Genomic DNA, 26,634 nt, shown 5'->3' on the forward strand with positions numbered 1-26,634 from the left:
GCAAGTTCCCTCTGTCATGGAGTTAGGGGGAGACAAGGCTTCCTGCGATTCACCATGACTCTCAGCCAGCCAGTAAAACAGAAGGTTTATTTAGACAACAGGAACACAGTCCAAGACAGGTCTTGCAGGTACAGACAACAGGACCCCTTTAGGTCCATCTTGGGGGGCCCCAGGGAGGCCAGAGCCCCATCTGGGTTCCCTTCCATTTTCCCAGCCAGCTCCCAACTGAGACTCTCCACCCCCTCCTCTCTGGCCTTTGTCTCTTTCCCAGGCCAGGTGGTCACCTGATCTCTTTGTTCTCCAACATCTTCAGCTGGCACCTTGCAGGGGAGGGGCCCAGGCCATTAGTTGCCAGGAGACAGAGTGCCGGCCATTCTCTGTGCCGACACTATCACAGGGGCCTTCTTGGGCTCTGCAACAATCATACATCCTGATCCCCTCACCTAGATACCTAAGAAATGCATAGGGGAAACTGAGGCACCCACACAGTATTCAGAGAAAACATTAAGAACAGTCCCACTTTGTCACACGCTCCCAATGGAGCGATCCTGCAGGACCTAGGTTCCCCGGGGCTGGGTTCTTCCAGCCCCAGAATCAGACGAACACAAACACACACACATTAACAGCGCGTGTCTGAGAGTACCGGGTTAATCAGGACTCCCAAGCTGACCCCTTATATGTCCCTGGACTCAGCAGGCTGGGTCGAGCAGCACTTCCAGGCTGCCACCCTCCTATGCCCCAGGTTCAGCACGTCCCTATCCCCACTGTCACGTTACAGTTGTTCTGGTCGTAACCCACTTGATGAGCAAACCCCACCAGACTTTTGCTGCAGGGATCTTTTAGCTTAGGCATAGGCGCCAACTTTCTCAGCGCCGGTGGGTGCCTGCACCCCCCGCCCGTTTCCCGACCCCTGGCCCCGCCCTGAATCCACCCCATCCCCGCCCCTGGCCCCGCCCCCATTCCAACCCCATCCCCAAAGTCCCACCCCGGCCCCGCCTCTTCCCCCAGGGCACCGTGTTCTCCCTCCTCCCCCCTCCCTCCCTGCCCCACCAATCAGCTGTTTTGTGGCACAAGTGCTGGGAGGGACGGGGGAGAAGCAGGACGCGGCGGAGTGCTCGTGGAGGAGGCGGAGGTGAGCTGGAGCAGGGGGGCGCGGCGGGGCCACGGGGAGCTGCCGGAGCGAATGAGGAAACCAAGAAACATCCACGGGGGTGTGGGAGAGAGAAGTAACCACCTTAACCATGAAAGTTATTTATTGCCAAGTAATAACCATAGGGGAGCCAAACAAACAAAACAGTTATAATATTAAATCTAACAAGTTTGATTATAGAAGTCAGGTTTACAAAACTAACTGATCACGCAAGTCAGGGTCAGAAGGCTATACCGAGAGAAAGACAGAGAGAGAACTGGGTTCTCACCGCTCCGTGAAGTTGGAATTGATTGGGGGTCCCAGGTGGTGGTGGTAGCTGAGGGTCTGGAGTGCTGGAGACAGGCAGAGCCCCCACCATGGTCAGTCAGGAGAAGATGAAGTCCCAGTGGAACGGATGCAGATTTTGATCCAGGCATCAGAACACTTATTTGAGCGTGGGTCAGGGTTTTTGTAGAGAAACAACCATGGTCCAAGGGAGAACACTAGATTTGTTTGTGTGTAAACACGCGAGAATACCAAAGTTGTTTTATTCAGGCTAGACATGGGAGCTGATCATTCCTGGCTTTGGGCGGTGTTCCTTGGAGGGAATTCACAATGAAATTCACTATTTTGGAGACCAATAAAGGATTTATTACTAGAATTGGTCAGATAACTGCTGAGCTGGGTGTGTGCGGGTGTGGGTTCATTAACATCTGGAGCAGAGATCCCCCATGATGTATTGCTTCCCTGCTTTTCTGGTCCCAGAGTTCAGTGCGGTTCTTGCCTTGGAATCTCTGTTCTCCATTCTGTGTGCTAATGGAGATACCTCCTTGTCCCATCTTGCAAATTGAGGCTAGGGGATTTTCCTTAATTCTGTCATCCTTATCCCAGGGGTTTAGGTGTGTCTCCCACGACCTTTTCATTGCTTTTTGTAAGTCTTTCTTCTGATGCAGGTTTGGTTCAAGCGGACGTGGGGGGGGGGGGGTCTTTCGTGAGTCAGATGGGCTGGGTACTGCGCCCTGGTTCCCCAAGAACACAGAGCTGCTAGGTAATAACCTATCCTCCATGAATTTATCCAGTTCTTTTTTGAACCATGTTATTATTTTGGCCTTCAAAACATCCTCTGGCAAAGAGTTCCACAGGTTGACTGTGCGTTGTGTGAAGAAATATTTCCTTTTGTTTGTTTTAAACCTGCTGCCTGTTAATTTAATTTGGGGACTCCTAGTTCTTGTGTTATGAGAAGGAGTAAATAACACTTCATTATTTACTTTCTCCACACCGGTCATGATTTTCTAGACCTCAATCATATCCCCCCCTTAGTCGTCTCTTTTCCAAGCTGAACAGTCCCAGTCTTAGTAATCTCTCCAGAGCTGGTCGCCTGCTCACATGTTGTTTTTTTGTGAGAAGACTGAAGCAAAGCAGACACGGAGCATGCTGCCTTCCCACCATCTTCTGTCATCAGCTCGGGATTTTCTGGCCAATCTCATGACTGTTGGAGAAAATCTCAGGTTTTTTTTTCACCAATTTAGGGATTTTTTTAGCCCACGATCTCTCAGGACCGTCTGGTGATTTCGGGGGGTCACTGAACTGCCAGCAGCCCCAGATCAGCCCCCTGCAGAGCCCAGCAGTACTGATGGTCCCCAAGGCAGATCTGTCCCCGCAAACAGCCTCTGCTCTCACACTGCTCACCCCCCGTCTGTCTCTAGGTCTGTCCCAGCCGGACGCCCCAGCCATGGGCAGAGCCCTTTTGCCACAGCATGATGCCGGGGAAAGGGAGCTCCCGCCTCAGGGCCCCATGTGGAGAGCAGGGGGTCCTGCCACGCTGAGGGTCCTGATCCTCGCCCTGCTCTGGAGGGGTAAGTAAGCGGCACCTGCAGCCCCAGTGCAGGGGGAAGGGCAGAACCTGCGCTAAGTGGGGCCAGGTCTGTCCCAGAACTTGGAGGGAAGACTGGCCAGAGGGGGAGGGGAGCCCAGTGCCCCAGTGTGGTGCTAGGGGGCGCTGAGTGACAGGGGGCTCAATGTAGGGAGGAATGGAAACTAAATGGAGTGTGATTTGGTTGAGGACCCAGGGCTGTGCTCACAGGGGGCTGCAGGTCGGGAGTGATGGGCAGGGGCAGAGCTGTGGGGGGAGCTCAGGGTTGGTCTCTGCTCTATATGGGTCCCACTTCAATCCCTGTCTGTCCCCTGCAGAGTCCCTGTCCCAGCTGCCCGGATTTACCATGACGGTGACGCAGTCAGTATCGGTGCAGGAAGGTCTCTGTGTTCTCATCCCCTGCACCTTCATGTACCCAGCCTCCTACGACACCTACAATCCCCGGGCCCGGCTCTACAGATACTGGTACAAGGATCCGGCCGATGTGGACCAGAATCCGCCCGTGGCCAGCAGTGACCCCAACCGGGGGGTATCGCAGGAGACCCAGGGCCGGTTCCAGCTGGCGGAGAATCCGGCGCCCGGCGACTGCTCCCTGCAAATCAGCGATGCCCGACGGACGGATGAGGGGAGATATTTCCTTCGAGTCGAGAAAGGAAGATTGAAATACAATTACCACTACAGTACTGATGGCACTGACTTTAAGCTCACGATCTCCGTGCCAGGTAAGAGCAGCCACAGTCACCGCTTATCAACCCCCCTGAGTCAGCCAGTCCCTGCCCTCGGGCCGGATCGAGGCCACGCTCCTAGAGGGGAAAGGCCCCATGTCCCCGAGTGATTCTCTCCCCTCTCCCCATGTCTCAGAGCTGACGGAGGAGCCAGAGATCCAGATCTCGCCGGCGCAGAGGGTGCGAGGAACACTGCTGGCCCAGGAGCCGGTGAATGTGACCTGCACAGCCCCTGGGCGCTGCTCCGGGTCCCCTCCCCGAGTCACCTGGACGGGGCCGTTCAGCGACACAGCCCGGAACGTCTCAGCCCCGCTGGCAAACGGAACCTGGGCCCATAGCTCGGAGCTCAGCTTCACACCCGGCCTGGAAGACAATGGCAAAGAGCTTGTCTGCATCGTCTCCTACAGCTCAGCACAGGGACCTTCCACCCACAGAACCGTCCAGCTCCACATTGGCTGTGAGTGTCCCCCCGGCAACTCCTCCATGTCGGCCTAAACTCCCTATGCTGGGATCCCACCCCTTGGCTTCCGAGCCCTGCCCTCTAGCCCTGTGCTGGGATCCCCACCTCCCACCATGCACCCTCAGCCAATTCTACTTCAGGCCCCTTCCCTCCAAACCGTGCAGCCCCTTCTCCCTTGGGATCTTCATCCCTTCCTGCCCACCTTGGTTATGGCTCCCCTCTCTACCCCCGACCTGCCCCCCAGAATCCTCCTGTGCTGTGATCCATCCCCCCATTCCAACCCCCCTTGTTGGGATTTCCCCTCACACCAGCCACCCCAGTTCCCCCTGAGATCCCCCCAGGCTGTCCCACCATGTCTCCTCCACCCCTCCCCTTTCTGCCAGGATCGGTGGATGCTCTATATGGAGCAGAGTGTTAATGGGACCCAGTCACTGTCCGGCACTAAACATGCTCCGTGCTCGGTGCCCAGAGACCTCGGCCCGCCCTGCCCCAGGGAAACCCCCATTAAATGGCCTGTGACCCTCGCGCTGCAGATCCAGGGCAGAGGGGAAATCAGCGGCCGCCAACATGAAGGATCAAATCAGGCATCAGTGTAAAGACGGCCCTTGTTCCCCTCAGCCGGAGGGAGATTTAGAAGGAACCCACCCCCAGTCCCCCCACCATGTCTGAGCCCAGGCCCCAGCCTGACCCTGAACGTCTACACTTCCTCGGAGGAAACGTCCGAGCTGCAATGAAAGACCCGCAGCCCAAGCCCCGCGAGCCCGACCCAACGGACCCAGGCTCTGAGGCTCGGTGCCGCGGGGCTTTGAGGGCAGCGTGGATGGACCCTGCCAGGCCTGGCCAGCCACTATCAGCCTCCAGCTGTTCCGCATGTTGATTTCAGACACCCTCTGGTCGCAGCCAGGCTTCAAAATATCCAGGCCTGGCCAGCTAAGCCAGAGGGTGAAAGCAGAGGGCTGGGGAGAGATGAACCGAGGGGGGAGGCAAAGGACCCATGACGGGGGTGTCTGATGTCCCTGGTGGTGGCCGGGTCTGGGGCGGGGGTGGGGTTATTTAGACCCCTGGCTCTGTCCCGCCCTGGGGAGGAGACGTTTGGGGAGCAGGACACTAAACGCCCGGGTGCCCGGCAGACAGTAGTACAAGATGGTGACGCTCGCTCCAGTACCCAGGCCTGAGCAGCCCGGGCCCTCGTTAGTGCCTCTGCCAATTAGTCCGAATTTAGACCAACTGGTTTTGGTCCCTTGGGTTTCCATTTCCTACGGTTCTGGTTTCCTGGCGCAGCCCTAACCCGGCCCCTGGGTTCCGTTGGGCACCTCTTGGGTGGGGCTCAGTCGGGTCTGTCGCTTCCCTTCCCCGCTCACGGGTCTTGTGTCACTTCAGAGACTTTCCCGTCCCCCAGCTGAGCTCACAGCGAGGGTCCATGTCTAGGCTCAGTGATCACTAGCGACCCCCCGGTGCTGTCCAGCCCCCCTGATCCCCCCTGTCTGGTTTGTGTTACAGACTCGCCCAGACCCCCCAACATCACCTGGACCCTGACCAGGAACGGACACCCTGGTGAGAGGCCGCGCTGCGAGCCCCGGGAATCAGCGAGCGCCTCCTAGTCACGCTCTGCCAGGCCAGGCTGCTCCGTGCCTGGAGGGGAGAGCCCGAGGCAGCCACAGGACTGTAGGGAGGTGGTGCGGGGAGCAGACCCAGTTCTCTCTGTCTCCAGCCTGCGGGCAGCACTAGGGGGCGCTGGGCAGCAGGGAGGAGATGGGTTAGGGACCGATCTGTGAACGGAGACCTGCTGCCATGGAAAGGCACCAAGATTGTGCGCCCACCCCAGAGCTGGCTATGTCTCCACACCAGGTGAGGGGTCCCTGTATGTAATCCTTCTGCCCCTCTGAGTTGGCAGCAACAAGGGCCGGGTTCAGTATCTAGGGGTTCCGTTTCAATAACGCAATGCAAAACCGGCTCGAGCCCCCACCCAGTGACCTGGGACAATTACATACCACCCCCTGGGTGCCTCTAGGAGGCAATACTTCCCCTCTCGCAAGCACGGAGTCTGAGTGTAGCAAAAGCCTTTTAATAAAGGAGGGAAACAATGCGGCATTATGTTGGGGAAACACCACAAACAGGATTTATAACACAAACCATGAGCAAAAGACCCTCCTCCAAGTAAGTTTGGCAGTGTCCTTTTCCCCTCAGGGTCTTAAGTCCAATCACCCCAAAGTCCAACAGCCCCAAAGTCTCTGTCCCTGGTCAGTGTCGCCCCAGAGTTCAAAAGTTTATTTGCAGAGTTTTACACACACACACCCCGGCCTGCGTGGAAATGGGGGGGGCACATGGGATGTTAAAGGGCACCTTACGTGGTCCGAGGCCGACTGCCCCATCTCTCCGTGGAGTTCTGCTGCAGCCTTTACCACGAATGGCTCTGCTCTACCAGCTCTACCCGTGCCGTGCCACTCTGCTCCTCCAGCCATCCCCGCAAACTGCTCCACTCTGCTCCCCGTTCCATGGGCCGCTCCAACCGTCCCACAAACTGCTCAGCTCTGCCAGCCACTCCACTCCACCAGCCATCCCATGAACTGCTCCAGCTGCCCCCGCAAATAGCTCAGCTCCGCTCTGCACCGCTCCGCTCACTGTTCCATGGACTGCTCCAACCATCCCACAAACTGCTCCGCTCTGCCAGCTTCTTAGCAATATATCTTCAGGCTCCCCCAGTGGTTAACACAGCACTCAGTAATCTCAGCTCAGCAATTTTAGCTCTTTGCGCTTTCAGCTTGTAGGAGGAGAACCACAGTGCTGGTATACCATTGGCCCAAAGTGAATTCAGTTCAGCAACTGCTAGCTAGACTCCTAACAGAAGCAAACTTAGCTCTGCTATTCAACAGTGAAGACAGAGAAATAAATTGGTGTTCCAAGCCCTCAAAAGGGTCCCAGGCCACCAGCTACACATATCTATCCCCAACCTCTCTCAATTGATTGGGTTTTGTAACCCATGCCCCTTGTCTAGCGAGTGCTACTTAGTTACTGGTGAGTCCCTCTGTCATACAACAGTTCCACTGGCCTTGATTCACAGAATCAAGGTAACAACACTTTATTCTTCCTGCCCCAATAGCAGAGAAACTGGGGATCCCACACCAGCCAAAGTAACCACTTTCAGTTGCTGTTGTCCCAGGCTAGGCGGGTGGGTGTGCCTATGCAAACAAGATCAGCCCCTGAAGTTATTTTCCACCCTCACCATAATTCACCACCAGATGTCAGGGAGGAGCTTATCCTGACTCTGCTTACATCTATAACCAGCTTCCACACTCCACCCCAGAGGTGGCTGCATCGTGGCGCCTTGGTGGAGGATCTCTGGAGGGGGCCTAACCTGCCTGCTTATGTCTTTCAGTGCTGGAAGTGTCAGGAGCTGAGGGCGACGTCGTGTCTCTGGAGACCCAGGAGGGCGACTCCCTGAGCCTGGGCTGTGAGGCTGTGAGCAGACCCGAGGCCACCCTGAGCTGGGCCAAGGGGAATGAGTCCCTCAGCCCTGGCCAGGGAGGGGCCGGGCGCCTGGAGCTGCCGAAACTCAGCAGAGGGGATGCTGGGGAGTATCGGTGCTGTGCGAAGAATTCCTATGGGTCGGCCAGCCAGGCCCTGCGTGTGCACGTGCAGTGTAAGGCACTAGGGGGCGCTGTGCTGCACAAAGGGGCCTTAGTGGAGGGTACTAGGCTGCAGGGGGAGGTGGTCAGTAGGGGGTGCTGTGCTGCAGGGGGTGGGCTGGGGTTCAGTAGGGGACGCTGGAGACGGGCAGGGGACCCATGGGGGGTGCTGGGCTGCGGGGAGGGCTGCGGGGAGGGGCGGGGGGTTATTGGAGGGTGCTGGGGTGTGGATCAGGGTTCTGTGTGGGGCTCTCTCTAATCTAATACGTTGCTGTGGGTATTTCAGCTCCAGTGAGGACTCTGCAAATCACCATCTCCAGAGCTAACAGGAGCGACCCCCAGCTATTCCAAGGTATCGCTAGGGGGTGGGGAGTGGGGCACGGGGCCTTTCCCCTCTAGGGGGGCCGGCCCTGATCCGGCCTCCAGGCAGGGACTGGTTGGCTCAGGCTACAAGTAGCTCTGTGTTATTTCTATTCCCAGATCCCGGCACCCCGGTGGGGAACGGGTCACAGATCACGGCCCAGGAGGGCGACTCTCTGCGGTTCCTCTGCTCCGTCGCCAGCAGCCCCCCCACTGTGCTGGGCTGGGTGAGGGGGGGCCGAGCCGTCGAGGGCGCCCGCCCCATGGGGGAGAATCAGCTGCGGATGGAGCTGCCCAACGTGACGGCCGAGGACGGGGGGCTGTACGGGTGCTGGGCCCAGAGAAAGGAGAGCTGTGCCCTGGGGACATTCCAGCTGCTCGTCGAGTGTGAGTGCGGTTAACCCCGAGGCGCTGACACAGGAGAGTAGCAGTGTTAATCCATGGGACTCCTTGCTACTGAATACTAGCAGGTGTCACAGGGTGCCTGGCCCCTTTAAACAGAGACAGTGTAACCCCCTCCTGTGCCATAGTTAATTAGCTGCTTCGAGGGCAGCCCTAAGGGGGGCAGCTGAGGCTTGAACGGACTCCTGGGCCGTCTACAAGGGCCGTGAGCGCCCAGACTGAGGGTGGAAAAGCAGGTGAGTTGGTGTGAAGTGCAGCTGGCTGAGGATGGGGCCAGATCAGTGCCCAGGGGACGACAGAAGAGATGTCCCAGGGCAGAAGAACCCACAGGAGTCCCTGACATTGGATATTAGCAGGTTAATCTATGGGACTCCCTGCCCCTGGGTATTAGTAGGATTAACCCACGGAACTCCTGCCACTGGATGTGAGTGGGGTTAACCTGTGGGACTCCCTGCCACTGGGTTTCTCTCTCTGACTATTGTCACTGTGTCTCCTGCTCTCCCCAGACAGCCCCCAGCCGGGGACTGGGCTGAACTCGTCTTGCCAGCGCCAGGGGCACAGCGTCAGCTGCCGTTGCTCCCTGCGCTCTCACCCCCCACCCCGGCTCCAGTGGCAGGTGGACGGGGAGCCCGTGGCTGAGAACGGCTCGCGGGGGGCCCTGCAGGTCAGCTCCTGGGCCCAGGGGGACGAGGCCGTCAGCACCCTGAGCTGGACGGGGAACGGGGACAGTGGCTCCCAGATCTTCTGCCTCGGCTCCAACCCCCATGGGACCTACGCCGCCCTGCACTTTGACTTCAGCCCCCCACGGAGAGGTGAGACACTCAGACTCCTGGGTTCTGTCCCCAGCTCAGGGAGGGAGCCAGGACTCCTGGGTTCTCTCCCCAGCCCTGGAAGAAGAGTGGGGTCTGGGAGCTGGAAGCAGGGGAGTTGGGAACCAGGACTCCTAGATACTATCCACAGACCTGGGAGCAGAGTGGGGTCTAGTGATAAGAGCAGGGGGCTGGGAGCCAGGACTCCTGGGTTCTCTCCCAGGCCAGCCGTGCCCTGTGCTGTGTGTTTTCACAGGTGCGGAGGAGCCTGGCAAGCTGCTGGGCATCGGGGTGGCCTGTGGGCTGGGGATCGCCGTCGGCTTCTTCCTTCTCGGGCTCTGTGTGATCAAGTGAGTCTGATGCCTCCCGCCCTGACCTGCACCTGCCCCCCCGAGATCCTGCTGAGATCCCTGCCCTCTCCCCTGGGTATCCCAGCCCTCCCCCCCCAGTGAGATCCCCCCCAACCCCTCTCCCTGGCCTATCCCAGTCCCCTGCGATCTAGCCTCTCATACTGGTGTGCCACCTTCCTCCCTCCCACGGGGCTAGTCTACACCCGCCCTCCCGCCCCAGTCTCATGAGTCCATCCTGATCCGTCTCCCCACAGGCTGCGGGGCCGGGAGCCGGCGCCCCCCAGTGCTGAGGCTGGGGAGATGGCTAACGGGAGCCAGGCCGAGCACACGGCCGACGACGCCAGTCTGATCTACAGTAACATCCCCACCATGCCCATGGTATGTACCTGGGGGGAAGCGGGGGACCAAGCCCACATGCCCTTCCCACCCTGTCTCTGCCCCCCTCCATTTCTCCTCCTCCCTCCCCCCGCTTTCCCACCCCCTTAATGAATGCATGAATATAAGCCAGGTTTTCACCAGGGCACCCAACCCTCCCATGCATGCCCGGTGCAAGAAATGCACCCCTGCCACCAGCCTGGGCTCCCCGAACTGCATGGGATCGGCTCCTGCATGCAGAAAATGCACCTCATCCCTCGGGTCTTGCTCAGAGGGGAGGACATGCAGCAAATGCATTCACATGCATTCACAATGTGCATGGGACTAGATTGGGGCTGGAATGCTGCTAACCTCAGGCATCTCCTGGATGCACCAACTGGACAAGAAATGCATTTCTGCTGCTGCCTGCTATGGTATCAGGTGCTTGTCATCAGACAGTGCATGTCGGGTGCTCTGTGTCTGTTGCACCCTTCAGAAAATGCAATGAAAGCATCAGCAGGGGCTGTGCAACCACGACATTCTAGGGATCAAATCGTGCATGCACAGTGCATAAAATGCACACAACCCCATGTGTCTTGCTAATGCATGGCCAGTACAGGCAATGCAGAGAATGCACTAACTTACCTGGTGCTGCCCCAAGATGCATGAGATCAGTTCATGCATGCTCGGAGCATGAAATCCAGTCAATACATTTTCTGAACATGTTCTGTGATGAGATGCATGAGACAAAATCCTGCATGCGTGGTGCATGAAATGCGCACACCCCCATGCATCTTGCTAATGCGTGGCCTGTGCAGCTGAGGCAGTGAATGCGTTAACCGAGCTGGTGCTGGCGTGGGATTGGCTCACGTGTGCAGCGAGTGTGAAACACACCCAATCCCCCGTCTCTTGCTAGTGCACGCCCGATGCCGGAAATGCATTTGCACGGAGGGTGGGGGAAACGAGGCCTGGGACAACCCATGCAATCAGATCAGCAGGGTGGATGCAAGTCTCTGCCTGGTGTCTCTGCCTTGCTTCTCACTCAGGATCACAAGACTCCAGCCGCCCGCCGGACCGAAGGCATCCAGGACAGGGCTGCCACAGCCCAGACCCCACTAGGCCCCGGGGAGCCGGAGGAGCTGCACTACGCCACCATCGACTTCTCCAAGCTGCAGCGCAAAGGGGCGGAGCCTCTGGAGGCCCCAGCCACGGAATATTCTGAGGTCCGGCAGAAATAGCCCCCTCGCGCCATGGGCCCAGGCTTGGCATCTCTGGCCTGTCCAGTGCGAGGGGGGTCACAGTCAAGGGGAAAGGGGGCAAGGGGTCAACCCAGAGCTGGAAACCTGGGTGCAAATCCCTGCTTGGCCCCAGACTCAGGGCGGAGTCAACTAGGCCTTGGAGATGCTGGAGCGCTGCATCATGGGCAGGTATCCCAGAGTCCTCTGCAGTCGGGTCCGAAAGCCTGCCCCTTCCCAAACCCCACTGCCCCCGGGGAAAGAGCCTCTCACCCCTCAGCCTTAGAGCATTTCTCTTCTACCCTGCCTGAGCCCTCACCCACTCGCTTCACAGATGGACAGGATTTTCACGCTCAGTGGCAGCTGCTGGCAGGAGCTAGGGTGACCAGACAGTAAATGTGAAAAATCGGGACAGGGGATGGGGGGTAATAGGAGCCTATACACAGCGGTGAGCTGAAGCCGGTACGCACCAGTTCGCGGGAACCAGTTGACACGCCGGACAACTGGTTCTAAAAGGGCTTTTAAATTTAACAACCGGTAAAGCTCCGGCAGCTCCCCGCCCACCTCCGGCCCCAGCTCACCTCCGCTCCACCTCCTCCCCTGAATGCTCCGCCTCGCTTCTCCTCCCCCCCCCGCTTCCCGCGAATCAGCTCTTCATGCGGGAAGCCTGGGAGGGCTGAGAAGCAAGCGTGGCCCGGCTCCAGGCGCCACGCGGCCCAGCTCCAGCCGAGCAGTGCGGCTGGTGTGCCACCAGCCACCTCCAGCCAGCTCGGTAAGGGAGCAGGGAGGGGGTGTTGGATAGAGGGCAGGGGAGTTCAGGGAGGTGGGGGGGTGGATAGGGGTCGGGGCGGTCAGAGGACAGGCAATGGAGGGTTGAATGGGGGCAGGGGTCCTAGGGGAGCAGTCAGGAAGGAGCAGGGATTGGATGGGGCGGTGGGAAGCAGTCAGGGGCAGGGGTCCCGGGGGGCAGTCAGAAAGGAGAGGGGCTTGGATAGGGCAGCGGCGGGCAGTCAGGGGCAGGAGTTCCGGGGGCAGTAAGGGGACAGGGAGAAGGGGTGGTTGGATGGGGCAGGGGTCCCGGGGGACCATCAGGAATGAGAGGAGAGGTTGGATGGGGCAGCTGGCGGCAGTCAGGGGACAGGGAAGGGGGGTGGATGGGGCAGGAGTCCCAGGGGGGCGTCAAGGAACATGGGGGGTTATATGGGGCAGGAGTCCCGGGAGATGGGGGCGGGCCACGACACCATCGTGGGGTGAGGAGGGAACCAGTTGTTAAGTTTTTGGCAGTTCATCACTGCCTATACAGCAACTCCTCACTTAACGTCCTCCCGCTTAACGTTTCGAAGTTGCGTCGCTGCTCCATTAGGGAACATGCTCCTTTAAAGTTGTGCAATGCTCCTTTCTAACGTGGTTTGGCTGATTTTACAAGGGACTTTACAAGGGAGCATTGCACAAGTTCCTCTTCTCCGCCTCCCTCCCCCTCCCTCCCTTCCTCCCTCCCTCCCAGCACTTCCCCTTCAAAGCCAACTGGAGAGAAGCGGCGCTTTGAAGGGGAAAGCACCGCTTCTCTCCGGCTGCTGGCTGCGCGGCTGCCCCTGCTCCTCCTGAGTCCTCCGGCCCGTGCTCACACCCTGATCCCCCCTCCCGCACCCTCACTCCCTCCCAGACCCCGCATCCAACCCTGAGCCTCCTCCTGCACCCCCACCCTGAGCGCCCTCCTGCACCCTAACTTCCTCCCAGACCCTCATCCCACCCTGAGCCCCAGGAGGAGAATGAGGAAAAAAGAATGAAAAATGTGGGGGGGAGATAAGAGAGAATGCTCCCCCCATGGGGGGGCCCAAAAATGAAACTGAGCACAGGGCCCCACTAACTCTAAATCCGCCACTGATGGGAGGGGGAGGAGCGGGGAAGCGCCGTGTCTCCGTTCCTCCCCCTCCCTCTCCGAAAGTCTTACGTGCTGCCAAACAGCTGTTTGGCGGCAGGGAAGTGCTGGGAGGAGCGGGGACGTGGCATGCTCTGGGGAGGAGGTGGAGTGGGGACGGGAAGAGACGGGCCTGGAGTGGAGTGGGGACGGGAAGAGGCAGGCCTGGAGCATCTCCCGGCAAAGTCAGCACCTGTTCTTCTGGGGGGAAGCTGCTGCTGCACAAGGTGCTTCCTAGCATCCTTGCTTGCCTCATTGCCTGCAGCGGGTTGTGCCTGTGTGGGGTAAGCCAGGGGCACCTCCCCACCACAGTACAGTATATAATGCCTTTTGTCTGCCCCCAAAACATTTCCTTGGAAACTAACCCCCCCCATTTACATTAAATTGTATGTGAAAATTGGATTCGCTTAACATCGTTTCACTTAAAGTTGCATTTGTCAGGAACAGAACTACAACGTTAAGTGAGGAGTTACTGTACAAGAAAAAGTCCCCAAAATCAGGACATCTCATCACTCTAGTAGGACTAAAGAGATGGGTTTGTGGCTAAGGGGCTGGTCTGGTATTCAGGCTTCCTGCGTTCTAATCCTTGCTCCACTAAGAACACTGTAGGTGAGCTTGGCCAAGTTGCTGCATCTGTTCAGTCTCAGTTAGGATACTCCTGGTCCCCTGGGTTGTTTATTTTATAAACTCTTAGGGGCAGGGAGTGTCTCTCGCTGTGTCTGGGCAGCGCCTGGCACAACGGGGCCCTGGTCTCTGCCTAGGTCAAGCAGTGCCCCGTGATTATAACTTCGTAATAACAATGTTCTATTGAAGGTAACATGTTCACTCCAAAGCGAAAAACATCCGACTGTAAAATTCCCTGTTCACAAGCTGTTACTTGAAATAGATTTTCATGTGTCATTTTTTGTCACTGCTACTTTTTAAACAAAGGGCCACTAACAACTCTGACTTATTTGTGCCCAGTAAAGAATCAGTTTTCACGTCTGCCTTTCCCCTGGAAGGCCCTGATTGCAGCTGGTTTCTGGGCAGGGCCGGGCATAACACGGCCCCAATTCCAGCTGGGGCGAGGCCTGTCTCTCGCTGTGTCTGAGCAGCACCTGGCACAATAGGGCCCTTATCATAAACATACAGCTAAGAGGAGCATAAAATCCCTCCTTTACCTCTAAGGGGTTAAGAAGCTCAAATAACCTGGTTGGCACCTGACCAGAAGGACCAATGGGGAAGGAAGATACTTTCAAATGTGGGGGGGGAGGGGGAGGTTTTGTTTGTGCTCTTTGTGTGTGCTCCCTCGGGAAGGAGAGTGGCCAGGGCAGGAAAAAACCTCTCCTAAAATCCTACCTGAAATAAGCATCTAAGGTTACAAAAATTGTAAGTAGAGCAAGGAAATGTGTTAGATTATCTTTTATTGTAGCTTGTGAATTTTCCTCATGCTAAGAGGGAGGTTTATTCCTGTTTTTTGTAACTTTGCAGTTTTGCCTGCAGGGGAATCCTCTGTGTTTTCAATCTTATTACCCTGTAAAATTCCCTTCCATCCTGATTTTACAGAGGTGCTTCTTTTACTTTTTTCTTTATAATAAAGTTCTGCTTTTAAGAACCTGATTGATTTTTAGTGTCCAAAAACCCAAGGGTCTGGTCTGTGCTCACCTTGTTTACCTATTTGGTTGGTATATTATTCTCAAGCCTCCCCAGGAAAGGGGGTGAAGGGGATTGGGGGGATATTTTGGGGGAACAGGAAATCCAAGTGGTCCTTTTCCTGAATCTTTGTCTAACTCCCTTGGTGGTGGCAGCGATACCGTCCAGGGACAAGGAAGGATTTGTGCCTTGGGGAAGTTTTTAACCCAAGCTGGTAGAAATTAGCTTAGGGGATATTTCATGCGGGTCCCCACATCTGTACCCCACAGTTCACAGTGGGGAGGAAACCCTGACAGCCCTGATCCCAGCTGGGGCAAGGCCTGTCTCTTGCTGTGTCTGGGCAGCCCCCAGCTCTCACGGACTCCCAGGACACATTCTCACTGGGCTCTGTACAGCCCCTGGGAGTGACCCTCCTTTGGCATGACACACACACACCCCTCCCCGGGACGGTTGCACTCTGTCTCCGGGGTTAGGCCCTCTAGCCCCACTGCCTCCTTCGATCGCACCTCAGAGCTGGCCTGTCTCTGCCGTGGGCCCCTCACCCTGGAGCCCCAGGGCCTCCACGCCCAGAGGGAGCAATCCCCCCAATCTCTACCCTGCAGTGACTCTCCGCCAGCGTAACACAGGAGGTTTATTGAATGTCTGAACCCAGCCCAGGCAGTTCTCAGGACCCTTGGGCCTAGCAACCCTCAGCACGGGAGATCTGGGTCTCTTCTGCATCCAGGTGGGCTCTGACTGCTCTCCCCCCAGCCCAGAAGCCCCCTCCTTCCAGCTGAGCATCCGATATCACCGGTCCCAACAGCTCCTCCCTTTTCCTTTATGTCCTTTGTCCTCCATCCCAGGTAAACAGGTCACTGGGTCCTCTCTGCTCAGCCCACTTCCTCCACTGCCCGGAACTGGCTGCCTTCCCAGATGGGAGGGGCTCCTGGTCACCAGTTACTAGGGTCCCCCATCTCCAGGCCGTTGTCCGGGGTCCCAGCTGTTAGGCAAGGTCACACCTGTCCTCTGCAACAGCGAACCCTCTTCCACCACCTCATTTCACACACAGCACACAGGGAAACTGAGGCACACACACAGCATTCATGTAAACCACTGTGAAAATCCCCAACTTCTTCACACCAGCACACCGGGGCCCCAGTCTTATTTGGCACAGGGCCTGTCTCTGTCTGTATCTGTGCAGTGCCCGGCACGACGGGGCCCTGAGCTCAGCCAGGGTTTCAAAAGCACTATTGCAGTACAAATAACACTCACACACAGGGCCTTTGATTTTCACATTGTTGCTAAAGGCAACAGTGATGATGTAATATCCATCGCCATCCATAAGGAGTTTCACTTGGCTCCGCACAACATTTTGATTCAAAAACTAGAAGGATACGAAATTACTGTGACCCAGATTCAAAACTGGCTAACTGCTAGATCTCCAGAGGTAATTGACACCGGGGAATCAGTAGCAAACGCGCGTTTCCAGAGGGATCCCACAGGGAACTGTTCTTGGCCCGACGCTCATTAACACCTTTTTTAACGACCTGGAAGACAACATAAAATCAACCCTGATCCAGTTTGCAGATGACACACAGATGCAGGGAGTGGCAAATAATGACGAGGCCAGGTTACTGCTACAGAGCACTCCAGGTCGCTTGGTAAACTGGGCACAAGCAAACAGTGTGTGTTTTAATAGGGCTAAATGTCAACATGTTCACCTAGGAACACAAGGTGTCAGCCGGACTCACAGGATGGGGGACGCTCTCATGGGCAGCAGGGACTCTGACCACAATTCGGGGGTGATGCTGGATAAGTAGCTGAACATGAGCTCCCGGTGCGATGCTGCGGCCAAAACAGCTGCGGCCGTCCTGGGTGTATCAACAGTGGGCTCTGGAGTCAGAGCGCGGAGGTGATTTTCCCTCTGGATCTGGTGCGACCACTGCTGGGATCCTGTGTCCAGTTCTGGTGCCTGCAGTTCCAGAAGGACGTTGACCCATCGGGGAGGGCTCAGAGGGGAGGCAGGAGAACGATGAAACAGAAAACCTGCCTCAGAGTGAGAGACTCTGGGAGCTCCAGCTGTTTAGCTTAACAAAGAGCAGGTTCAGGGGTGACTTGATCCCGGTCTATAAGAACCCACGGGGGGAACAAATATATGAGAACGGGCTCTTCAGTCGAGCAGAGGAAGGTCTAACACCATCCAGCGGCTGGAAGTTGAAGCTCGACAGATTCAGACTGGAAAGGAGGTAGACATTTTTAACCACTGGGCCAACTTACCAAGGGCCATGGTGGATTTTTCGTCACTAGCAATTGCTAAACCAAGATGAGCTGGTTTTCTAAGGGCACGTCTACACTGGCAAAGTGCCAGCAGTTACAGCACCGCTCGGAGAGCACTGAAGGGAAATTGCTGTTGTGTGTTCACACTGACAGCTGCCTGCACAATACCGTGTTCACACTTGCAGCACTTGCAGCGGGATTCAGAGCAGTGCACTCTGGGCAGTTATCCCACAGAACACCTCTTTCTCTTCTGCCCCTAAGACTTGTGGAAAGGCAGATGGGGTCACGTGGCATCCTGGATCCTGTCCCGATGCCCCATGATGCATTGCTTCACAACCCACCAATCTCTGTGCTTCTGTCCGCATTTGGCGCCATCTTTCAACGGTTTGTGTCCTGCACGCCCAGCCCTGCCTCTTTGGGCTGCAGGAATGGATCCCGAACTGTTGACCAGTATGCTGCTCGCTCTGACCAACACGTCACGAGTGGCAGTGGAGTCATTCCTTAAACTACAAAGGCAAGAGGAGTGCGACATTGATCTCGCCACACGTAGTAGCTACGACATGAGATTGTTTGTGGCATTCACGGAGGTGCTGACCACAGTGGAACGCTGCTCTTGGGCTTGGGAAACAAGCACTGAGAGGTGGGATCACATCGTCATGCATGTCTGGGATGATGAGCAGTGGCTGCAGAACTTTCGCATGAGGAAAGCCACATTCATGGGACTGTGTGATGAGCTCGAGGAGCAAGGACACGAGAATGAGAGCTGCCCTGCCCTTGGAGAAGCACGTGATGATCACACTGTGGAAGGTGGCTACTCCAGACTGCTACCGATCGGTCGCTAACCAGTTCGGAGTGGGAAAGTCGACCGTTGGACTCGTGTTGAGGGAAGTGTGCAGGGCCATTAATCACACCCTGCTCCGAAAGATCGTGACTCTGGGCAACGTGCGTGACATTGTAGATGGCTTTGCACAAATGGGCTTCCCTAACTGCAGAGGGGCGATCAATGGCAGGCACATTCCAATTCTGGCACCAGACCACCTAGCCACTGAGTACATTAATCGCAAGGGGTATTTCTCTATAGTTCTCCAGGCGCTTGTACATCACTGTGGGCGTTTCACAGACATTAACGCAGGTTGGCCCGGGAAGGTGTATGACACATGCATCTTTCGGAACACTGGCCTGCTTAAGAAGCTGCAAGAAGGGACTTTCGTCCCGGACCAGAAGATCACTGGAGGGGAAGTGGAAATGCCCATTGTGATCCTGGGAGACCCCGCCTACCCCTTAACGCCGTGGCTTATGAAGCCGTACACGGGGCAACTTGACAGCGGCAAGAAGCAGTTCAACCAGGCATCCAATCAACCCTTCGCAAGGGGGCGGGGCTACTCAGGCAGAGCAGGGCTTTAAAAAACCCGCTCCTAAGCGACCAGAGGAGCTAGCAAACAGGAGCGGCTAACCGGGGAGTCTGGCGAGGGAGTTTACAGGGGGAGTGTGAGCAGGGCCTAGATACACCTAACATTCTTTGCACTTAAAGGTCAAGACACCGCTTGATAAAAACAAAGCACCAACAAGGGAACAAGCTTCAGGAGTAAAAAGACAATGCAGGCAGAAATCCAGCAACAGAGTGGGAACTACCCAGTTTATTGCACCCAATGCAGCATGTCTGATTACCTGCCCTATGGGCATTCGGTGCAAGGAGCTCCTGGCCCTCAGAGACCATGTATGGACTTTGGAGACCAGAGTGGCTGAGCTGAGGGACACAGAGAGATACATAGATGAGACACAGTAGAATGGTCCCACCCCCGGTCTGACAGCCTCTGTGCTGTTGAGGAGGATAAAAGCCTCAGGGGAGGAGAACATCCAACTGGAGCAGAGGGAAACGATCCCATAGTTGGGACCCTCCTCCCAGATGATGTCGTGGTATCCTTAGGATGACCAGACAGAAAATGTGAAAAATCAGGATGGGGGTGAGGGGTAATAGGACCCTATATAAGAAAAAGACCCAAAAATCAGGACTGTCCCTATAAAATCAGGACATCTGGTCACCCTAGGTATCCTCTCACACTGAAAATACTTTTCCAGGGGAGGGAACTCCAGTTATTAGGAAGAGACCGGTATTAGTAATGGGTGATTCAAATATTAGAAACACAGATAGCTGGGTTTGCGATGATCGGGAGAACCATGCGGTGACCTGCCTGCCTGTGGTGAATGTTGCGGATCTCTTGAGACATCTAGATAGGCTTATGTGTAGTGCTAGGGAGAAGCTGGTGGTCGTGGTACATGTAGGTACCAACGACATGGGGAAGGATAGGAGAGAGGTCCTGAAGGCCAAATTTAGGCTGCTAGGTAAGAGATTGAAGTCCATGACCTCCATGGGAGCATTCTCTGAAATGCTCCCAGTTCCACATGCAGGGCCAGTTGGACAGGCAGAACTGCAGGGTCTCAATGCGTGGATGAGGTGATGGTGTAGAGAGGAGGGGTTTAGATTTATTAGGAACTGGGGAAGCTTTTGGGAGACGGGGAGCCGATACAGAAAGGATGGGCTCCACCTAACCAAAATGGAACCAGATTGCTGGTGCTTAAAATTAAAAAGGTCGTAGAACAGTTTTAAACTAAGGGCTGGGGGAAAGCCAACAGGTGCAGAGGAGCATGTGGTTTGGACAGAGACATCCCTTAGGGGAGGATCTATAAATGGAGAGTCCCTATGTCCTAATAAGGAGGAGAGGATGGAAAATGATGAAATACAGGAAGGATCTGATGAGAAACAGTCAAATGAAAAAAAAGTCCCATTCAATTACATCATGCAATAGGGGACAGCCAAAAAATGACAAGTTTATCAAACGCTTATATACCAGTACTAGAAGTCTAAATAATAAGGTGGGTGAAGTAGAGTGCCTCGTACTAAATGAGGATATTGATATAATAGGTGTGATGTTGCACTCTATATGATTTTATGAAAATATGCTAATGAGTTTGAATATAATGTAACTGGAATATGCTTCATGCAAAACGTCTCTTGTAAGGTATCATTACAAAGCTTATAATCTACTGAGTGTGATCATCCTATTTGTATAAATGTATCACTCTTGTATCTGCAACTAGAAATATGAAATATAACTGTGAGGGCCTATTGTAATTATGCAAAGTGTGGGCCGTTAATGGTGGTTTGGAATCTTGATGGCTCCCATTAACCAGGAGCATTGTCTGCAGATAGCTGTGTTTACCTGTTAGTCTTCCTGTATATGTGTGTGTTGGCAAGTGGGCAATGAAGTCTTGCAGTGACATGTGATCATGTCACCTGAACTGGAATCCATCTTTAACCTGGTGCTTTTCCAGTGGGGGAGGGAGGGGCAGAGAGGGACAAAGGATTCCTGCCTTATGCAAAAGATATATAAGTGGGTAGAACAGAGAAAAGAGGGCGGCCATCATTAGAAATCCCCTAGTTACCACCTGAGCTGGAACAAGGGCTGTACCAGGGGATAGGATTGTGCCAGACTAGGAAGGCCTCCAATCTGTGATAGAAGCTTATTGGAACATTTCTGAGGATGAGATAGTATCTGTATTCAGTTTTATTACTGTATTAGGTTTAGATTTGCATGTTTTATTTTATTTTGCTTGGTAATTCACTTTGTTCTGTCTGTTACTACTTGGAACCACTTAAATCCTACTTTCTGTATTTAATAAAATCACTTTTTACTTATTAATTAACCCAGAGTATGTATTAATATGGGGGAGGGGGGCAAACAGCTGTGTATACCTCTCTATCAGTGTTATAGAGGGCGAACAATTTAAAACAGGGTAAAACAGATTTATTTAGGGTTTCGACCCCATTGGGAGTTGGGCATCTGAGTGTTATAGACAGGAACACTTCTGTGAGCTGCTTTCAGTGAAGTCTGCAGCTGTTAGGGGACATGGTTCAGACCCTGGGTCTGAGTTGGAGCAGACGGGTGTGTCTGGCTGAAGAAGACAGGGTGCTGGAGTCCCAGGCTGGCAGGGAAAGCAGGGGCAGAAGTAGTCTTGGCACATCAGTTGGCAGTTTCCAAGGGGGTTTCTGTGATCCAACCCGTCACACCTACCTCCTATATACCCACTTACCCAACTAATTACCTACCCACCCATCTATCCACCTACCAACCGGCCCAGCTACCTACTCACCCACCCAGCTACCTACTCACCTCCCATCCCATCCTCCCATCCTCCCACCTATCTATCTATCCATCTATCTATCTATCTATCTATCCAGATTGCCAGCCACATACATACCCCAGAATCTTTCTCCCCAGGACACCCTGCTGCTGTCGTGGAAGCAGAAGGAAGGACAGGCCGGGGGCCAGGGAATCCACGGTGCCCAAGTCCGGCATGTAGATCAGGACATTCCTCAGCCATCGAAGAGCCGACAAGGAATTGGAATCTCACAGGACTGAGGAAATGGAGAATGAGACCTCAGCTGGGGGAACTGCCATCCCGGGTGAGGCCAACAGGCCCATCTAGCCTGATACCCTGCCCTCTCCCTACCCCTCTGGATAAGTCCCATCATGGGCCAATCTAGCCTGGTATCCCGCCCCCTCCCTGCCCCTCTGAATGAGACCCATGGGCCTGGGAAACACGAGGAAGCTGCCTGTACTATTTATATGACCAGTAGATGATCTGTTTGTTGCCCTGATGGTTATGACTTTGTTTTCTCTGTGATGACCGCCAGGCACCCAAGACCCTCTAGAGAACAGAGCAGAACAGCTGATGCTAGTTACTGATCCCTGCCCCAAGAGAGGGCTGACTTGCATGCTCTGCCTCTGTTAATGCATTTGGTTTTTTTGCACCAGCATCGCATTGCTGACTCATATTGAGGTTAAGTATCAGAGGGGTGGCCGTGTTAGTCTGGATCTGTAAAAAATGACAGAGTCCTGTGGCACTTTATAGACTAACAGATGTATTGGAGCATAAGCTTTGGTCAGTGAATACCCACTTGGTCAGACGCATGCACTTCATATTGAGGTTGTGATCCACCCAGATCCTTCCCAGCAGTGCTGCTGCCAAACCAGTTCTTCCCCATCCTTTATTTGTGCATTTGGTTTTTCTTCCCTCAGAGGAGCACCTTCCATTTGTCCTTCATGAATTTCATTGTGTCGTCTACAGCCCAGTTCTCCAATTTGTTGAGATCCCTGTGAATTTTAGCTCCATCCTCCAAAGTGTTGGCAACTCCTCACATCTTTGTGTCTTCTGCAGATTTGATCAGTCCGCTCCCTAGTCCTACATCCCCATCATTGATAACAACATGGGACCACTTGAGACCTCCCTCCAATCCCACATTGTCCATTAACAGTTACTCATTGTTTACGGTTGTTAACCCAGTTATGTATCCACTTAATGGTAGTTCCACCGAACCCACATTTCTCCATAAGAAGGGCCATACTGGGTCAGACCAAAGGTCCATCTAGATCAGGGGTCTCAAACACATGGCCCGCGGGTTTCTTTCATGCGGCCCGCCAAGCTCCCCACGCCCCCCCGCCTACCCCGTGGTGCCGCGAGCCCCGCACCGCTCCCCGAAGCAGCTGGAACTATGTCCCTCAAGCCCCGGGCGGGGCGAGGGTGGGGAGTAGAGGGCTCCATGCTCTCGCTTCCAGGCACTGCCCCCCGCAGCTCCCATTGGCCGGGAACGGGGAACCGCGGCCAATGGGAGCTTTGGGGGAGGTACCTGGAGAAGCAAGAGCAGCACATGGCACCGTTCCCCCCCTGGGGACTCCAGCTGCTTCCTGGAGTGGAGCACAGTTGAGCAGGGCCAGGGCAGGCAGGCAGGGAGCCTGCCCTGGCCACGGTGCATGGTGCTGCCACCCCGGAGCCGCTCTAGGTAAGCGGTGCCGGGCTGGAGCCTGCACCCCAACCCCTGTCTGGAGCCCCCTGCCACATCCCACACCCTCCCGCACCCCAACTCCCTGCCCTGAGCTCCCTGCCACAACCTGCACCCCAACCCCCTGCTGCACTCCTCACCCCTCCTGCACCCCATACCCCAATTCCCTGCCCTGAGCCCCCTGCCATACCCTGCACACCTCCTGCACCTCAACTCCCTGCCCTGAGCCCCCATCACACCCCTCCTTCACCCCTTGGGGGCAGGGAGGGGGCAGAGTTGGGGTGAGGACTTCGGGGAAGGGGTTAGAATGGGGGCAGGGAAGGGGCAGGAAGAGTTGGGGCAGGGGCGGGGCCTCATGGAAGGGGTGCAGTGGGGGCGGGGCTGGGGGCAGCAAGGGATGGGTGTCAGTGATGCGGCCCTCTGGCCAATGCACTAGTCCTCATGTGGCCCTCCTGGTCATTTGAGTTTGAGACCCCTGGGCTAAACCATCCCAGCCAGGGCTTTGTCAAGCTGGGCCTTAAAAACCTCTAAGGATGGAGATTCCAGCACCTCCCTAGGGAACCCATTCCAGTGCGTCACCACCCTCCTAGTGAAATAGCGTTTCCTAATATCCAACCTAGACCTGGGGATAGCTACCCACAGTGCACTGCTCTCACTGTTGATGCTAAAGCCCCAAGTGTGGATGCGCTCTGTCAGCACATGACGTGTAGTGTGAACATGCACCACCGATGTTATTATAATGCTTTTTGGTTGTCAATAATATTTTTGTCAACAAATCTCTAGTGTACACAAGGCCTGCGTTTGCAAGGTGCAAGCAATGGAGAATCTTAACTTGCTCAGATAGCCCCATCTGATTTATAGGGAGTTTGTGACATTCCCAAGAGCCAGTTTGGAGCCTGCATTTTCATCTGCCTCTGATGGAAACCAAAAGCAACAGGCTGAGAGAAAGCCAGGAAGCGGGGTCAGCAAACAAACCCCTGGCAGCCCTTCTCTTGCAAGGAAACACAAGCGAGGGAACACCCCGTGGAGCTGCTTCAAACAGCAGCTCAAAAGCTTGTCTCCCTCCCCAGCAGAAGTTGGTCCAATGAAAGAGAAGACCTCACCCACCTTGGCTCACTCATACGCTCTAGCTTCATTTTCTTTTGTCACATTTTCCCAGATGAAAAAACAAAATCAAAATTAGGGAAACCCCCTTTCTCACAATATTCTACCTCTGCCTGCCACCCCCATGGGTTGAATCACTCAGACAATTCAACAAAAGGGGTTTCCAGAAAAGCCTACCCCTAAAATCAAGGGGTTGGAATGGGGGCAGGGAAGGGGTGGGAAGAGGCAGGGCCTCATGGAAGGGGTGGAGTGGGGGCGGGGCTGGGAGCAGCAAGGGGTGGGTGTCAGTGATGCAGCCCTCGGGCCAATGCACTAGTCCTCATGCAGCCCTCGTGGTCATTTGAGTTTGAGACCCCTGATCTAGATCAGTATCCTGTCTTCCGACAGTGGCCAATGCCAGGTGCCCCAGCGAGAATGAACAGAACAGGTAATCATCAAGTGACCCATCCCCTGTCGCTCATTCCCGGCTTCTGACAAACAGAAGCTAAGGACACCATCCCTGTCCATCCTGGCTCATAGCCATTCATGGACCTATCCTCCACAAATGTATCCAGTTCTTTTTGAACCCTGTTATAGTTTTGGCCTTCGAAACATCCTCTGGCAAAGGTTGACTGTGCGTTGTGTGAAGAAATAGTTCCCTTTGTTTGTTTTAAACCTGCTGCCTATTCATTTCATTGGGTAACACCTAGTTCTTGTGTTATGTAAATAACACTTCCTTATTTACTTTCTCCACACCAGTCAGGATTGTATAGACCTCTATCATATCCCCCCTTAGTCGTCTCTTTTCCAAGCTGAAAAGTCCCAGTCTTATTAATCTCTCCCCATATGGAAGCCGTTCCACACCCCTAATCATTTTTGTTGCCCTTTTCTGAACCTTTTCCAATTCCAATTTGAGATAGGGCCACCAGATCTGCACGCAGTATCCAAGACGTGGGTGCACCACGGATTTATATAGAGGCAATATCATATTTTCGGTCTTATTATCTATCCCTTTCTTAATGATTCCCAACATTCCGTTCGCTTTTTTGACGGCCCCAGCACATCAAGTGGATGTTTTCAGAGAACTATCCACAGATATCCCAGATCTCTTTCTTGAGTGGTCACAGCTAATTTAGACCCCATCATTCTATATGCTTGTTGATTCCTTCCAAAAATTCTAGTAGATTGGTGAGGGATGATTTCCCTTTACAAAAAGCATGTTGACTCTTCCCCAACAAATCATGTTCATCTATGCATCTGATAATTCCCTTCTTTACTATAATTTCAACCATTTGCTGGGCACTGAAGTTAGTCTTAGTGGACTCTAACTGCAGGGATTACCTCTGGAGCCTTTTTTTTAAAATTGGGGTCACATTAGCTATCCTCCAGTCATCTGGTACAGAAGCTGATTTAAATGATAGGTTACATACCACAATTAATAGTTCTGTAATTTCACATTTGAGTTCCTTCAGAAGTCTTCTCCAGATTACTTATGAGAATGTCATGTGGGACTGTGTCAAAAGCCTTGCTGAAGTCCAGGTATGTTATGTCCACCTCTTTCCCCCTGTCCCCCACCACTTACCTCATCAAAGAAGGAAATCAAGCTGGTTTGGCAGAATTTTCTCTTGGTAAATCCATGCTGGTGATCACCCATTCGTCCTCACAAATTGAAGGTTTTATACATTGCTCTAGTAGCTTTCCAGGTGTCGAGGTCAGGGTGACTGGTCTATAGTTCCCCGGCTCCTCTTTTTTCCCTTTTAAAGATGGCCACTCTGTTAGCCTTTCCCCCATCTTCTGGGACCTCTCCTGGCATCCAGGAGTTTGCAAATATTATTGCCAGTAGCTCCAATTAATTTCTTCAGTCCCCTGGACTGAACAGCGTCCCACCCCACAGATTTGAATTTATTCAAATTGGTCGGAAAATCTCTGACGTGTTCTTCACTTATCCCAATCTGCAGCCCTTCCCCTTTGTTGTCTGTGGTAACTTCACTGGTCACCCGCTCACATGTTGTTTTTTTGTGGGAAGACTGAAGCAAACAGACACTGAGCAGCGCTGCCTTCCCACCATCTTCTGTCACCAGCTTAGGATTTTCTGGCCGATCTCATGATTCTTAGAGAAAATCTCAGTTTTTTCACCAATTTAAGGATTTTTTTAGCCCACGATCTCTTGGGACCATCTGGGGATTTGGGGGGTCACTGAACTGCCAGCAGCTCCAGATCAGCCCCCTGCAGAGCCCAGCAGTACTGATGGTCCCCCAGGCAGATCTGCATCCCCTCAAACAGCCTCTGCTCTCACACTTCTCACCCCCCATCTGTCTCTAGGTCTGTCCCAGCCGGACGTCCCAGCCATGGGCAGAGCCCTGCTGCCACAGCACGACGCCGGGGAACGGGAACTCCCGCCTCAGGGCCCCCTCTGGAGAGCAGGGGGTCCTGCCACGCTGAGGGTCCTGATCCTCGCCCTGCTCTGGAGGGGTAAGTAAGCAGCACCTGCAGCCCAAGAGGGAAGGGCAGAACCTGCATTAAGCAGTGCCAGGTCTGTCACAGAACTTGGAAGGGAGACTGGCCAGAGGGGGAGGGGAG

General features: G+C 54.7%; 1 protein-coding gene across 1 annotated transcript; it reads left to right on the forward strand.

Annotated features, from left to right (window-relative positions):
* Positions 1-3,303: 3,303 nt before the first annotated feature.
* LOC101949056 (sialic acid-binding Ig-like lectin 11) lies at positions 3,304-14,189 on the forward strand. The gene is made up of 10 exons (XM_065573868.1): positions 3,304-3,724; positions 3,864-4,184; positions 5,688-5,741; positions 7,564-7,827; positions 8,100-8,165; positions 8,294-8,560; positions 9,082-9,387; positions 9,641-9,734; positions 9,989-10,112; positions 11,135-14,189. Exons 1-10 carry the CDS (start codon positions 3,349-3,351, stop codon positions 11,324-11,326), a joined length of 2,064 nt encoding a protein of 687 aa, XP_065429940.1. The 5' UTR covers positions 3,304-3,348; the 3' UTR covers positions 11,327-14,189.
* The last annotated feature ends 12,445 nt before the right edge of the window (positions 14,190-26,634 follow it).

The sequence above is a fragment of the Chrysemys picta genome, chromosome 20 (genome assembly GCF_011386835.1).
Source record: "Chrysemys picta bellii isolate R12L10 chromosome 20, ASM1138683v2, whole genome shotgun sequence".
NCBI classification, from domain to species: Eukaryota; Metazoa; Chordata; order Testudines; family Emydidae; genus Chrysemys; species Chrysemys picta.

Coding starts and splice junctions, on each gene's coding strand:
- LOC101949056 (XM_065573868.1), top strand. CDS start 3,349: ATGACGGTGACGCAGTCAGTATCGGTGCAGGAAGGTCTCTGTGTTCTC. Junction 5,742..7,563: donor GACCAGGAACGGACACCCTG/GTGAGAGGCCGC, acceptor TATGTCTTTCAG/TGCTGGAAGTGTCAGGAGCT. Junction 9,735..9,988: donor CTCGGGCTCTGTGTGATCAA/GTGAGTCTGATG, acceptor GTCTCCCCACAG/GCTGCGGGGCCGGGAGCCGG.